Source organism: Manis pentadactyla, chromosome 4 (assembly GCF_030020395.1).
Source record: "Manis pentadactyla isolate mManPen7 chromosome 4, mManPen7.hap1, whole genome shotgun sequence".
NCBI classification, from domain to species: Eukaryota; Metazoa; Chordata; class Mammalia; order Pholidota; family Manidae; genus Manis; species Manis pentadactyla.
The window spans coordinates 36,582,418-36,595,597 of record NC_080022.1 but is presented as its reverse complement, the minus strand read 5'-3'; the positions used below and the strand labels follow the sequence as shown (position 1 = coordinate 36,595,597).

Genomic DNA, 13,180 nt, shown 5'->3' with positions numbered 1-13,180 from the left:
ACTTTGATTGGTTTGGATCTTGGGGACCATGGCTCCAAAGTTGGGAATTATCCTGCTTATAGTTATAATAATCTCCCTGGTGCACTATATTCTCTCAGAAACTTTAATTGCATGTTTGCAGCTGCTCTAACAACAAAGCAAGTGATCTTAAAACTGGAAGGTCAAAAAAGGAATGAAGAGAATGATCAATTTCTGTGATCTGTTAATATAACAGGAGTTAAGAAAAACAACAAGACCTATGGACCCCATATCAAAGGAACAAACTTGAAGAACTTCAGAGCCATAGCTGAGAGTGGCACTAATGCCTTAGTTTTTTAATTAGTTTCATTGATATACAATCTTATGAAGGTTTCACATGAGCAACATTGTGGATTCAACATTCACCCATATTATCAAGTCCCCCGCCCACCCCATTGCAGTCACTATCAGCATAGCAAGATGCTATAGTCATTACTTGTCTTCTCCATGCTGTACTGCTTTCCCCATGACCCCCCGACATTATGTGTGTTAATCATAATGCCCTCTAATTCCCTTCTCCCTCCCTCTTCATCCACCCTCACGACCCACTTCCATCCATGTTTTTGCAAATGGTAGGATTTGTTGTCTTCTTATGGCTGAATAATATTCCACTGTGTATATGTACCACCTCTTCTTTATCCATTCATCTACTGATGGACACTTAGGTTGCTTCCATATCTTGGCTATTGTAAATAGTGCCGCGATAAACATAGGGGTGCATATGTCTTTTTGAATCTGGGATTTTATTTTTCTTGGGCAAATTCCTAGGAGTGGAATTACTGGTCAATTGCTATTTCTATTTTTAGTATTTTGAGGAACTTCTCTATTGCTTTCCACAATGGTTGAACTAACTTACGTTCCCACCAACAATGTAGGAGGGTTCCCCTTTCTCCACATCCTCACCAGCATTTGTTGTTTCTTGTCTTTCGGATGTTGGCCATCCTAACTGGTGTGAGGTGGTTATCTCATTGTGGTTTTAATTTGCATTTCCCTGATGATTAGCAATGTGGAGCATCTTTTCATGCATCTGTTGGCCATCTGAATTTCTGCTTTGGAGAAGTGTCTGTTCAGATTCTCCACCCATTTTTTAATAGAGTTATTTGTTTTTTGGGTGTTGAGGCATGTAAGCTCTTTATATATTTGGAATGTTAACCCTTATGGGATATGTCATTTACAAATATATTCTCTCATACTGTAGGATGCCTTTTTGTTCTGCTGATGGTGTCCTTTTCTGTACAGAAGCTTTTTAGTTTGATGTAGTCTCATTTGTTCGATTTTGCTTTTGTTTCCCTTGCCCGAGGAGATGTGTTTAGGAAAAAGTGCTCATGTTTATAATCAAGAGATTTTTGCCTGTTTTCTTCCAAGAGTTTTATGGTTTCATGACTTACATTCAGGTCTTTGATCCATTTCAAGTTTACTTTTGTGCATGGAGTTAGACAATAATCCAGTTTCATTCTCTTACATGTAGCTGCCCAGTTTTGCCAACACCAGTTGTTGAAGAGGCTGTCACTTCCCCATTGTGTATTCATGGCTCTTTATTGTATATTAATGGGCCCTATATGTGTGGGTTTACAGCTGAGCTCTCTACTCTGTTCCATTGATCCATGGGTCTGTTTTAGTGCCAGTACCAAATTGTTTTGATTATACTGTGGCTTTGTAGTAGAGCTTGAAGTTAGGGAGCATTATCCCCCCAGCTTTGTTCTTCCTTCAGGATTGTTTTGGCTATTTGGGGTCTCTTGTGTTTCCATATGAATTTTAGAACTATTTGTTGTAGTTCATTGAATAATGCTGTTGGTGCTTTGATAGGATTGCAATACCTTAATTTTTGATATCTCTCAGTAAGCTGAGACTCATGATAAAAAGGGGGGAAATATTAAAAAGAAAACCACAGGCTCAAAATGGAGTCATTTCTGCTAGGCCAAGTCATCAAATCTGGGCTTTACACTTAACCTAACTGCAGCTTCAACATCCCTCCAAAATGCAGTCAGTCAGAAATCTGGGCAGCACCAATGAGGGAGTCTGTCACATAAGCCCTCTACATTCCCACAAAAAAGATGATGTAACCTGCAAAGACCCCCTGCTCTTCCTCCTAAGGGAAGGGGGAAGAATGTTGCCTGAAACAATCTCTTTTTTTTCTAATAATTTCTTACCCCACCATCCTTCTATACAAATCTTCCATTTTGTAGGAGAGTATCTCTCCACTTGCTAAATGAGATGCTGCCTGATCCGTGAATTGCTTACTAAAGCTAATTAGATCTTCAAATTTACTCAGGTAAATTTTGTTTTTTAACACAGCCTTACTTAACAGGTGAGAAAACTGAAGCTTAATGAGGTTAGAGAACTTGCCTAATCTGAGGAGGGGCACTAGAAGAGGTGAATTAAGTGGGTTTGTGAAGGTTAAGTCCACAAGTAGCATGGAGTCATGCTGCCCCCAAATCTTCACTCCAAAAGCCTCAAGGAATAATTGGGCAACAGTTTATTCATCTCCCTGAGTTTCCCAAGAGAGGAACAGAAGTATAGCTGCCCCCAAATCCCAGGCCACCGAGGCCCTCCCTAGTCAGTCCACACACAGCAGTAAGGACACTAGCACCAAAACTATTTGCAGGAGCGCCCAGCAGCAGACAGCACCAGTTATGACCCAACTGCACCAAATGCTGACCCCAGTTCAAGTCTGAGACCCATGTAAGTGGCAAGGGGCAACTAATGTGCCTCTCTCACAGGTAGAAGAGCCCCCTACACACTAATGATGCAACTACAGAGCAAGCCCCACCAAGCCATCAGGCAAGAACCCATTTGTACCAGCTTGCCAATGATCATATAAGTATCAATGACCCTATAAGGCATACCTGAAACAGGAACACCAGGCCCTTCCTGTCTCTCTAGATGCTTTTACTCACACACTGCCCCTGCCCAAAAATTGCCCTCCCAGACCTTCTTTAGTTGATCTCTTCCTCCAAAGTTGCAGTGGTCAAGCCCTTGCTTCTTGAACTGTTCTCTCTCTCTGGAAGTCCATGCTGCATTGTCCTACTGATTTTGGTTTACAAAGGTCCTGCCCACAGCCAGCCCCAGAAAGCAGAGAAGTCCCAGACCAGAGTAGAATGCACTGTACTTGAGTAATTAGCAGAGGCTGGAGGGGTACCACCACTCCACTCTAGTTCCAAGTGGGCTCAGGACCCTAAGGTAGGCCCAGCACTACAGTTCTATGACATTTAGCAGGGACAAAGAGCAAAACAGTAGTAGCTGTTGGCAACTCTCCTTTTTTCTTTTTTTCAAGGGAGCCAAAGGGCCCAACCCAATCTGTTGTTTTGCTTTGGAATATCCCTTCCTAACAGGGAAACTAAGGTTTTGTTAGCTTCTAGTGAGCACCTTGAGGACAAAGATTTTATTTATCTTGTTCAATGCCTGACACTTAGTAAGCACTCATTAAAACTTTGTTGAAAGAGGCTTCTGGAGGTAACCAGGTTCATTCCATGTAACCCAGAAACCAATTCCAAGATTCCTTTGGGCCCAAACAACCCTGCATCCCCACCTTCTCTATCCCTTGGAGGGCAGAGTACTCACCACTGCCCTAGGTTGCCAGTCTTCATCACCAGAGGGTCTGCCTTCCACTTTTCTCTTGGCCAGCTGGCTGGGAGCTAAGCTCCTCCTCTGTAAGGGGAGAACCAGCTGGGTTTCAGCAGTTCTAATTTCCGAGCAAATTAGACCCAGAATCAGGGATACCCAGTCTACCACAGGCCCTCACTTACCATGCTGGACCCGGAAGCATGAAACTCAAGTCCCCATCAGACAAATGTCAAAGGCACCTGGCAGAATGCGGAACCAGAGCCTGGTAAAGAGCAGGATGCTATATGATCGACAGCATGGGCTAAAGAGAGAACATGCATGGAGGGAATACAGCCAGGAATTGGGGTTTGGGCCCCAACTGTGACAGTGTGGGTTGCCAGATAGCCGAGGAGGGAGAGCAAGCCAAAGAGGAAGTATCTAAGCAGAGATGAGCAGAAGTCTGGGATGCGCGGAGGAGACAGACGGATGCCAGGCTGGGCAGGGTGGAGTCGGGATAACGGCCCCACGTGGGCGTAGCTGGGAGCAGGTAGTTGCGCGGGGAAAGGGTGGTCGGTCACAGGCCAGGGCGACGCGCTGAGTTCGGAGCAGTGGGAGTTCCCAGGTGTGGAGTGCGGTAGCGGGGCCCGGGCGGAAGGAGGTCGAGCAGGGGTCCAGTCAGGGCTGGTAAACGACCCGGGCTTGAGAGGAGTATCCTAGGCGGGACTGGAAAGAGCGGCAGAGAGGATTCGGACTCCAGCACTCCCCTTCGCTCTCTCCTACCCAGAGCGCGCCTCAACAGCCGCCAGGGCTCTCCGACCCCGCCAGGCCCTGTCAATCGAACCTCCCGCGGTGCTGCTGCCGCACCAACCCATTGGCTGCGTTCGATGCGTTCGGCACTCGAGACCCAAGGAGGAGACGGAGGCGGAAGGGTGTGGCCAACGGCGGCGGGACCGGTTGGGCGTGTGGGCTGGGCGACCCCGTGGGGAGTGACTCCCGCCCTGGTGCCTCGGCGTATGTTGGAAGCCAGCGAGCTTGCCCAGGAACAACTAAATGACGTTTTACACCAAAATGACCCCAGGCGCATAAAACGTGTAGTACTCATCAGCCGAATATCAAAAGCACCTAGCAGCTGGGAATGCAGAACCAGGGATTGCCACCTGTCTGCAGAAGACTGGGCATTCTGAAACTCGGCGCGAGTCTGCATGTCCCTGGGAGAGGCGTTCGGCATTGGAGTCATACCTAACCCAGCTCTAGGACGAGGGAGGTCATTTCGCGGGGACCGGTCTGGAGTGTCTTGGAGGAAACTGCTTGCCTTTGTAGGCAAAATGGTGTTGATAGAAGTGGGGTTTTTGGAGTGAGGCCTGTTCCCGAAGACGTAAGGACTCGATCTTTCAAAACTTCAGTTTATTTTTATCTAGAATGTATAAATGCCTTATATTAGTACTTTACGCGCAAGATTATTCTGAGAGTAAAGCAAATTAATGTGTTCAAAGTACTCAGTGCCAGGCACAACCTAGGTACTCACTAATAATGTAATAAGGGTATACACGAAACATTTACTACCATGTGCTTCTAAGCTTCTTAGTTAAAATAATGCATTTAGTGCACTCAACTGTGAGGTAGGTTTATTATTATCCCCATTTTAAAGGTGAAGAAACAGGCTCAGAAGGGCTAGTAACTTGTCCAGGGCTACACATCTAGTGAGAACAGTCAAGATTTGAATTTAGGCAATCTGGCTCCAGAGTCATTGCTCCTAGCCACCATGCTATGGTAAGCAGGGGCAGAGCCAAGTTTTGGAGGGCCTGAAGCTGTTGTAAGTACTTGTTCAGACCTTCTAAAATTAGGTACACATTTAAATTTGGTAAGATTAATATTTATTTAGAATAAACAAAAAAAATATCCAATTATGGGATCTTGGGAATATAAACTGCTGAAACTTCTTCAGGCAATTTATCAGATATGTCTCTCGTTGCAAGCTGGCTTCTCCCCATTTAGAACACTGGAATCACAAATCCCCAGTAATTTGCGTCACTCCCAGGGTCTGTGCAGTTGGACCCTGAAGCTTACCCTTAACTTCCTGGTATATCTGCCTCTGATGATAATTTTTACTATTTAGGAGGTGGAGGGCAATAATGTTTTACTTACTGAGTTTTTAATTAAATTTTTTATTTGAGATAATTACAAATTCACATGTAGTTGTAGGAAATAATATAAAGCTATCCTTTGAACCCTTTACCCAGTTTCCCCTAATGGTAACATCTTACAAAGCTATAGTACAACATCACCACCTGGATATTAACAATAACACAATCAAGATACAGAACACCTCCGTCACCATCTGAGGATCCCACATGTTGCCCTTTCAGAGACACAGCCATTTTTCTCCCACCTCTACCCCTTCTTTAATCCCTGGTAACCAGTAACCTATTCTCTATTTCCATAGTTTTATCATTTCAATAATGTCATATAAATGAAATTATATAGTATGTAACTTTTGATTTTGATGTCAAGTCAAAGAACATATTATCTAATCCTGGAGCTTCTATGCTTTTTCTTGAAAGTTGTATAGTTTTATGTCTTACATTCAAATATGTGATCCACTATGAGGGTGTGTTCTTTCCCTACATATATATACAACAACATTATACACAGCAGCAATAGTAGTATAATGCCATTTGGGTTCCCAGACCCAATTCCAATGTGTGTAAGTATGTGGGGGGTGGGGGGGTCTTCCTACACATAACACCATGTAATTCTCGAACACCAGCAGGGTGTCTGAGAACTCAATTCTGTTGCTATCTGCTTGGTGACAGCACCAGATTCCCCAGGTTAAGGGCTGCTTCCTACAAGACTCCCGGTCGCAAGCCACAGGCAATTAACCTGTGCTACTGACCTATTGGCTACAGACTGGAGGTTCCCATGACCTCCCCCTTAGATTCCATTAATTTGCTGGAATGGCTTACACAACTCAGGAAAACACTTTTACCAGTTTAATAAAGGATACAAGTTAACAGCCAGATGAAGAGATACATAGGGCAAGGTCCCAAATAAAGGAGCTTCTATCCTCGTGGAGCTTGGGACCACGCAGAAGTATTCTGGTTCCCCAAGCTTAGTTCTCTTGTGAGCAGAGAGTGATAAGCTCTCAGGGGTTTGTGAGGGCTTCACTGCATAGTCATGATTGACTAAATTACTGGCCATTGGCTGATTCAACTTCCAGCCCCTGCCCTTGGGTGGGAGGGGGTCCAAAAATCTCTCATTAACAACAAAACATGCATTTCACCTTCAAGACTCTGCAGTGTTTTCAGGAACTGTGGATGAAGACCAGATATACCTGAGAAATAATATTTGGTCATATGAATGACCAAATATGTATTTCTAATGACTCATTATATCACATCCAATGTAAGTTAATTTTTGTATAATGTATGACATTTAGGAAGAGATTCATTGTTTTGCCTAAATGTTCAGTTCCTCCAGCACCATGTTAAAAAATGATTAAAGACAATTTAGGTGATAGAAATCTTATTTAACTTTTCATGAAGCAGACAGTTTCCATTGGGAGAACTGCAACATGGGGCAGAAGGAAGGAAGGAAGCCTTCAAAGGATAAAGAATAAAGAACAAGGAGAAAAACAAAATATATCTGATAGGCTGGGGCTACATGCCAACCCTATTTAAGGGAAGAAGGTGCAGGAAATAAGTATGGAGCTCAGAGTTGCCTTGGCATTTGGAGATTGACTGACTGAATATACTGTTGTTTCTGATCAAACAGAGCATTTACATGTACACAAAATTTATCTTAAGTTTCAGTTTGCTGATGTGGTTGGTAACTTGAGCAGGAATGGCTCCATCTTGGACCAAGAAATTTATCTCAACAACCATTTGTTTTAAAGTCTTTCTGTCCTCCATTGAATTACTTTTGAACCTTTGGCAAAAATCAGTTGGGTATATTCATGTAGTTATATTCTGGGATCTGTATTCTGTTCCATTAATCAATGTTTCTACCCCTTCACCAATACTACACAGTCTTGATTACTGTAGATATATAACTCTTAAAATTGGGTGGACAGATTCCTCCCACCTTATTTTCTTTTTCAAAGTTGTTTTGGCTCTTCTGTTCCTTTGCCTTTCCATATTGCTCTTGCCTATGTTTACAAAAAAATCTATGATTTTTATAGTAATTTCATTTAACCCATATGTCAATCTACCAATCCATGAACACAGTCTGTCTTTCCATTTATTTAGATCTTCTTTTATTTTATTCATCAGCATTGTATAGTTTTTCCGTACATGACATGTACATGTTTTTTCAGATTTACATCTAATTATTTCTCTTTTTAGTGATTGTAAATGGTATTGTATTTAATTTTCAGTGGCTACATGTTCAATGCTAAAATACTGAAATGCAGTTGACTTCTGTATATTTATTTTTGAATTCTGTGACCTTGCTGAACTCATTTATTAGTTCTAGGTTTTTTGGGTGTTTTTTTGTAGATTCCATGGGATCTTCTATGTAGACAGTCATGTAATCTGCACGTAGTTTTATTTCCTTTTCCAATGTGCATGCCTTTTATTTCCTTTTCTTGTCTTATTGCACTGGTGAGAACTTCCAGTACTTTGTTGAATAAGAGTAGTGAAAGAAGATGTTCTTGTTTTGTTCCCAGTGTTAGGGGAAAATAGTCAGTCTTCTCTCATTTATATATATATAAATAATGTTAGCTGTAAGATTTTTGTAGGTGCACGTTAATAAGTTGAGGAAAGATGGCAGTGTAAGAGGTGAAACAGAGGCTTCCCCCTAAAATTGCATATAATATGAAAATATTATTAATACAACTATCCTGAGAGAGCAACAGGAAAGAGGACTGCGCCAGACTGCATACACCTGGAGAAAAGAGCAGACCTCACACAACAGAGTAACGTACCAAAACTGTGACCCAGCAGGACCCAAGCACTTCCCCCACGCCAGCTCACCAGCAGGAGGAAGAGAAATGGAGCATGGAGGGAGTGGAGGCCTGGGACTGCAGAATACCTAACTCTGGAGATCTGCTCTGGGAGCACAAACCTACATTTCATGGTGCTTTCATGATACTCTCATTTACGGGGTTGGAAAGCTAAGACAGGCAGAATTCCTGGAGAGACTGAGATTCCAGCTGCTTGTGGAAAGCAGGGATCCATATCCAGCTGCTCTGGGACGAAAGCTTATACCTGTGTGCTCAGCTCACTGGTTCAGGCAGTGGAGACAGGCATAGCAGCTGGGAAGCAAGAAACAGCTCTTTCTTCCCTGCAGGCACCAATCCCACTCCCCTGCAACCCCCGACATTGCTTCAGGGGCTGAGTAGCTCCAGAGAGTAGAGGTTCTGGACACTAGAGGGCACCATACACAAATATGAAATGCCAAAGGAATCTGGTACAGAGTAAAATTAATATAACTCCGGAGAAAGATTTAAATGACATGGACCTTATGACGCTTCCTGAAAGGGAGTTCAAAATAAAAAATCATCAACATGCTAATGGAGGCACAGAAAGATATCTAAGAACTCAGGAATGAATTCTGGTTGGAGATCCAATCGTTGAAGAGCACAATGGGGGGTATTAAAAGCAGGATGGATATGGTGGAGGAGATGATAAATGAAATAGAAACCAGAGAAGAGGAATACAAAGAAGCTGAGGCACAGAGAGAAAAAACGATCTCTAGGAATGGAAGAATACTGAGAGAACTGTGTGACCAATCCAAAGAGAACAATATTCCCATTATAGGAGTGCCAGAAGAAGAAGAGAGAGAGAAAGGGATAGAAAGTGTCTTTGAAGAGGTAATTGCTGAAAACTTCCCCAATCTGGGGAAGGAGATAGTCTCTCAGGCCATGAAGATGCACAGATCTCCCAACACAAGGGACCCAAGGAGGACAACACCAAGACATATGGTAATTAAATTGGCAAAGATCAAGAATAAGGACAGACTATTAAAAGCAGCCAGAGAGAGAAAAAAGGTCACCTACAAAGGAAAACCCATCAGGTTATCATCAAACTTCTCAACAGAAACCTTACAGGCCAGAAGAGAATGGCATAATATATTTCATGCAATGAAACAGAAGGGCCTTGAACCAAGTATACTGTATCCAGCATGATTATCATTTAAATACAAAGGAGGGATTAAACAATTCCCAGACAAACAAAAGTTGAGGGAATTTGCCTCACACAAACCACATCTACAGGGTATTTTAGAGGGACTGCTCTAGATGGAACCACTCCTAAGGCTAAACAGATGTCACCAGAGACAATAAGATCACAGCAAAGAAAGAGGAGCAATCAAATACTAACTAAAGGCAATAAATAAAATCAACTACCCACAAAAGCCTGGAGGAGGAGGAATAAAAAGGGAGAGAAATAAAGAATCATCAGACTGTGTTTATAATAGCTCAATAAGTGAGTTAACTTAGACAGTAAGATAGTAAAGAGGCTAACCTCAAACCTTTGGTAACCACGAATCTAAAGCCTGCAATGGCAATAAGTATGTATCTTTCAATAATCACCCTAAATGTAAATGGACTGACTGCACCAATCAAAAGACATAGAGTAATAGAATGGATAAAAAAGCAAGCCCCATCTATATGCTGCTTACAAGAGACCTCAAACCAAAAGACATGCACAGACTAAAAGTCAAGGGATGGAAAAAGATATTTCATGCAAACAACAAGGAGAAAAAAGCAGGTGTTGCAGTACTAGTATCAGACAAAATAGACTTCAAAACAAACAAAGTAACAAGAGATAAAGAAGGACATTATGTAATGATAAAGGGGTCAATCCAACAAGAGTATATAACCATTATAAATATCTATGCTCCCAACACAGGAACACCCACATATGTGAAACAAATACTAATAGAATTAAAAGGGGAAATAGAATGCAATGCATTCATTCTAGGAGACTTCAACACTCCACTCACTCTAAAGGACAGATCAACCAGACAGAAGATAAGTAAGGAGACAGAGGCACTGAACAACACAATAGAACAGATGGAACTAACAGACACCTACAGAACTCTATACCCAAAAGCAACAGAATACACATTCTTCTCAAGTGCACATGGAACATTTTCAAGAATAGATCATATACTGGGCCACCAAAACAGCCTCAGTAAATTCAAAAATATTGAAATTGTATCAACCAGTTTCTCAGACCACAAAGGTATGAAACTAGAAATAAATTACACAAAGAAAATGAAAAATTCCAAACACATGGAGGCTTCACAACATGCTTATAAGTAACCAATGGATCAATGACCAAATAAAAACAGAGATCAAGCAATATATGGAGACAAATGACAACAATAATTCAACACCATAAAATCTGTGGGACGCAGCCAAAGCTGTGCTAAGAGGAAAGTATATTGCAATACAGGCTTACCTCAAGAAAGAAGAACAATGCCATATAAGCAGTCTAAACTCACAATTAAGGAAACTAGAAAAAGAAGAACTAATGAGGCCCAAAGTCAGTAGAGGTAAGGACATAATAAAGATTAGAGCAGAAATCAATAAAATTGAGAAGAGTAAAACAATAGAAAGAATCAATGAAATCAAGAGCTGGTTCTTCAAGAAAATAAACAAAATAGATAAACCCCTAGCCAGACTTACCAAGAAAAAAAGAGAGTCTATACACATAAACAGAATCAGAAATGAGAAAGGAAAAATCACTACAGACACCACAGAAATACAAAGAATTATTACAGAATACTATGAAAATCTATATGCTAACAAACTGGATAACCCAGAAGAAATGGGCAACTTTCTAGAAAAATACAACCTTCCCAGGCTGACCAAGGAAGAAACAGAAAATCTGAACAGACCAATTACCAGCAATGAAATTGAACTGGTAATCCAAAAACTACCTAAGAACAAAACCGCTGGACCAGATAGCTTCACCACTGAATTTTATCAAACATTTAGTGAAGACCTAATACCCATTCTCCTTAAAGTTTTCCAAAAAGTACAAGAGGAGGAAATACTTCCAAAGTCATTCTATGAGGCCAGCATCACTCTAATACCAAAACCAGACAAAGACACCACAAAAAAAGAAAATTACAGACCAATATCCCTGATAAACATATATGCAAAAATGCTCAACAAAATATTAGCAAACCAAATTAAAAAATACATCAAAAAGATCATCCATCATGATCAAGTAGGATTTAATCCAGGGATGCAAGGATAGTACAACATTCAAAAATCCATCAACATCATCCACCACATCAACAAAAAGATGGACAGAAACCACATGATCATCTCCATAGAAGCTGAAAAAGCATTTGACAAAATTCACCATCTATTCATGATAAAAACTCTCAACAAAATGGGTATAGAGGGCAAGTACCTCAACATAATAAATGCCATATATGACAAACCCACAACCAACATCGTTCTTAACAGCAAGAAGCTGAAAGCTTTTCCTTTAAGCTTGGTAACAAGACAAGGATGCCCACTTTCCCCACTTCTATTCAACATAGTACTGGAGGTCCTAGCCATCAGACAACACAAATAAATAAAAGGCATCCAGATTGGCAAGGAAGAAGATAAATTGTCCCTTTTTGCAAATGACATAATATTGTACATAAAACACCCTAAAGAATCTACTCCCAAACTATTAGAACTAATATCTGAATTCAGCAAAGTTGTAGGATACAAAGTTAATACACAGAAATCTGTGGCAATCCTGTACACTAACAATGAACTAGCAGAGAGAGAAATCAGGAAAACAATTCCATTCACAATTGTATCCAAAAGACTAAAATACCTAGGAAGAAACCTAACCATGGAAGTGAAAGACCTATACTCTGAAAAGTACAAGACACTCATGAGAGAAATCAAAGAAGATAACAATAAATGGAAACACATCCCATGCTCATGGATAGGAAGAAATAATATTGTCAAAATGACCATCCTGCCTAAAGCAATCTATAGATTCACTGCAATTCCTATAAAAAATACCAACAGCATTTTTCAACGAGCTAGAGAAAATCTTCCCAAAATTCATATAGAACCACAAAAGACCTCAAATAGCCAAAGCAATTCTGAGAAGGAAGAATAAAGCTGGGGGCATTATGCTCTCCTACTTCAAGCTCTACTACAAAGCCACAGTAATGAAGACAATTTGGTACTGGCACAAGAACACACCCATAGACCAATGGAACAGACTAGAGAGCCCTGACATAAACCCAATCATATATGGTCAATTAATATATGATAAAGGAGCCATGGACATACAAGGGGAAACGACAGCCTCTCCAACAGATGGTGTTATTAAAACTGGACAGCTACATGCAAGAGAATGAAACTGGATTATTGTTTAACCCCATACACAAAAGGAAACTCGAAATGGATCAAAGACTTGAATGTAAGTCACGAAACAGTAAAACTCTTAGAGGACAACATAGGCAGACATCTCCTGAATATAAGCATGAGCAACTTCTTCCTGAACACATCTCCTTGAGAAAGGGAAACAAAAGCAAAAATGAACTCATGGGACTACATCAAACTAAAAAGTTTTTGTATGGCAAATGACATCATCAACAGAACAAAGGAATCCTACAGTATGGGAGACTATATTTGTAAATAACATATCCAACA

At 41.1% G+C, this 13,180-nt stretch overlaps 1 protein-coding gene across 1 annotated transcript in view; it reads right to left on the bottom strand.

Annotated features, from left to right (window-relative positions):
* The window catches only part of RAD54L (RAD54 like), a 40,684-nt gene extending 36,310 nt beyond the window's left edge, over positions 1-4,374 (bottom strand). Inside the window, exons 1-2 of the mRNA XM_036893018.2 lie at positions 3,765-4,374; positions 3,580-3,666 (exon numbers count right to left, since the gene is read on the bottom strand). Of these exons, the coding sequence (XP_036748913.1) occupies positions 3,580-3,666; positions 3,765-3,767 (90 nt within the window). The 5' untranslated portion in view covers positions 3,768-4,374. The remainder of the gene's footprint in view (positions 1-3,579; positions 3,667-3,764) is intronic.
* Between the last annotated feature and the right edge of the window lie 8,806 nt (positions 4,375-13,180).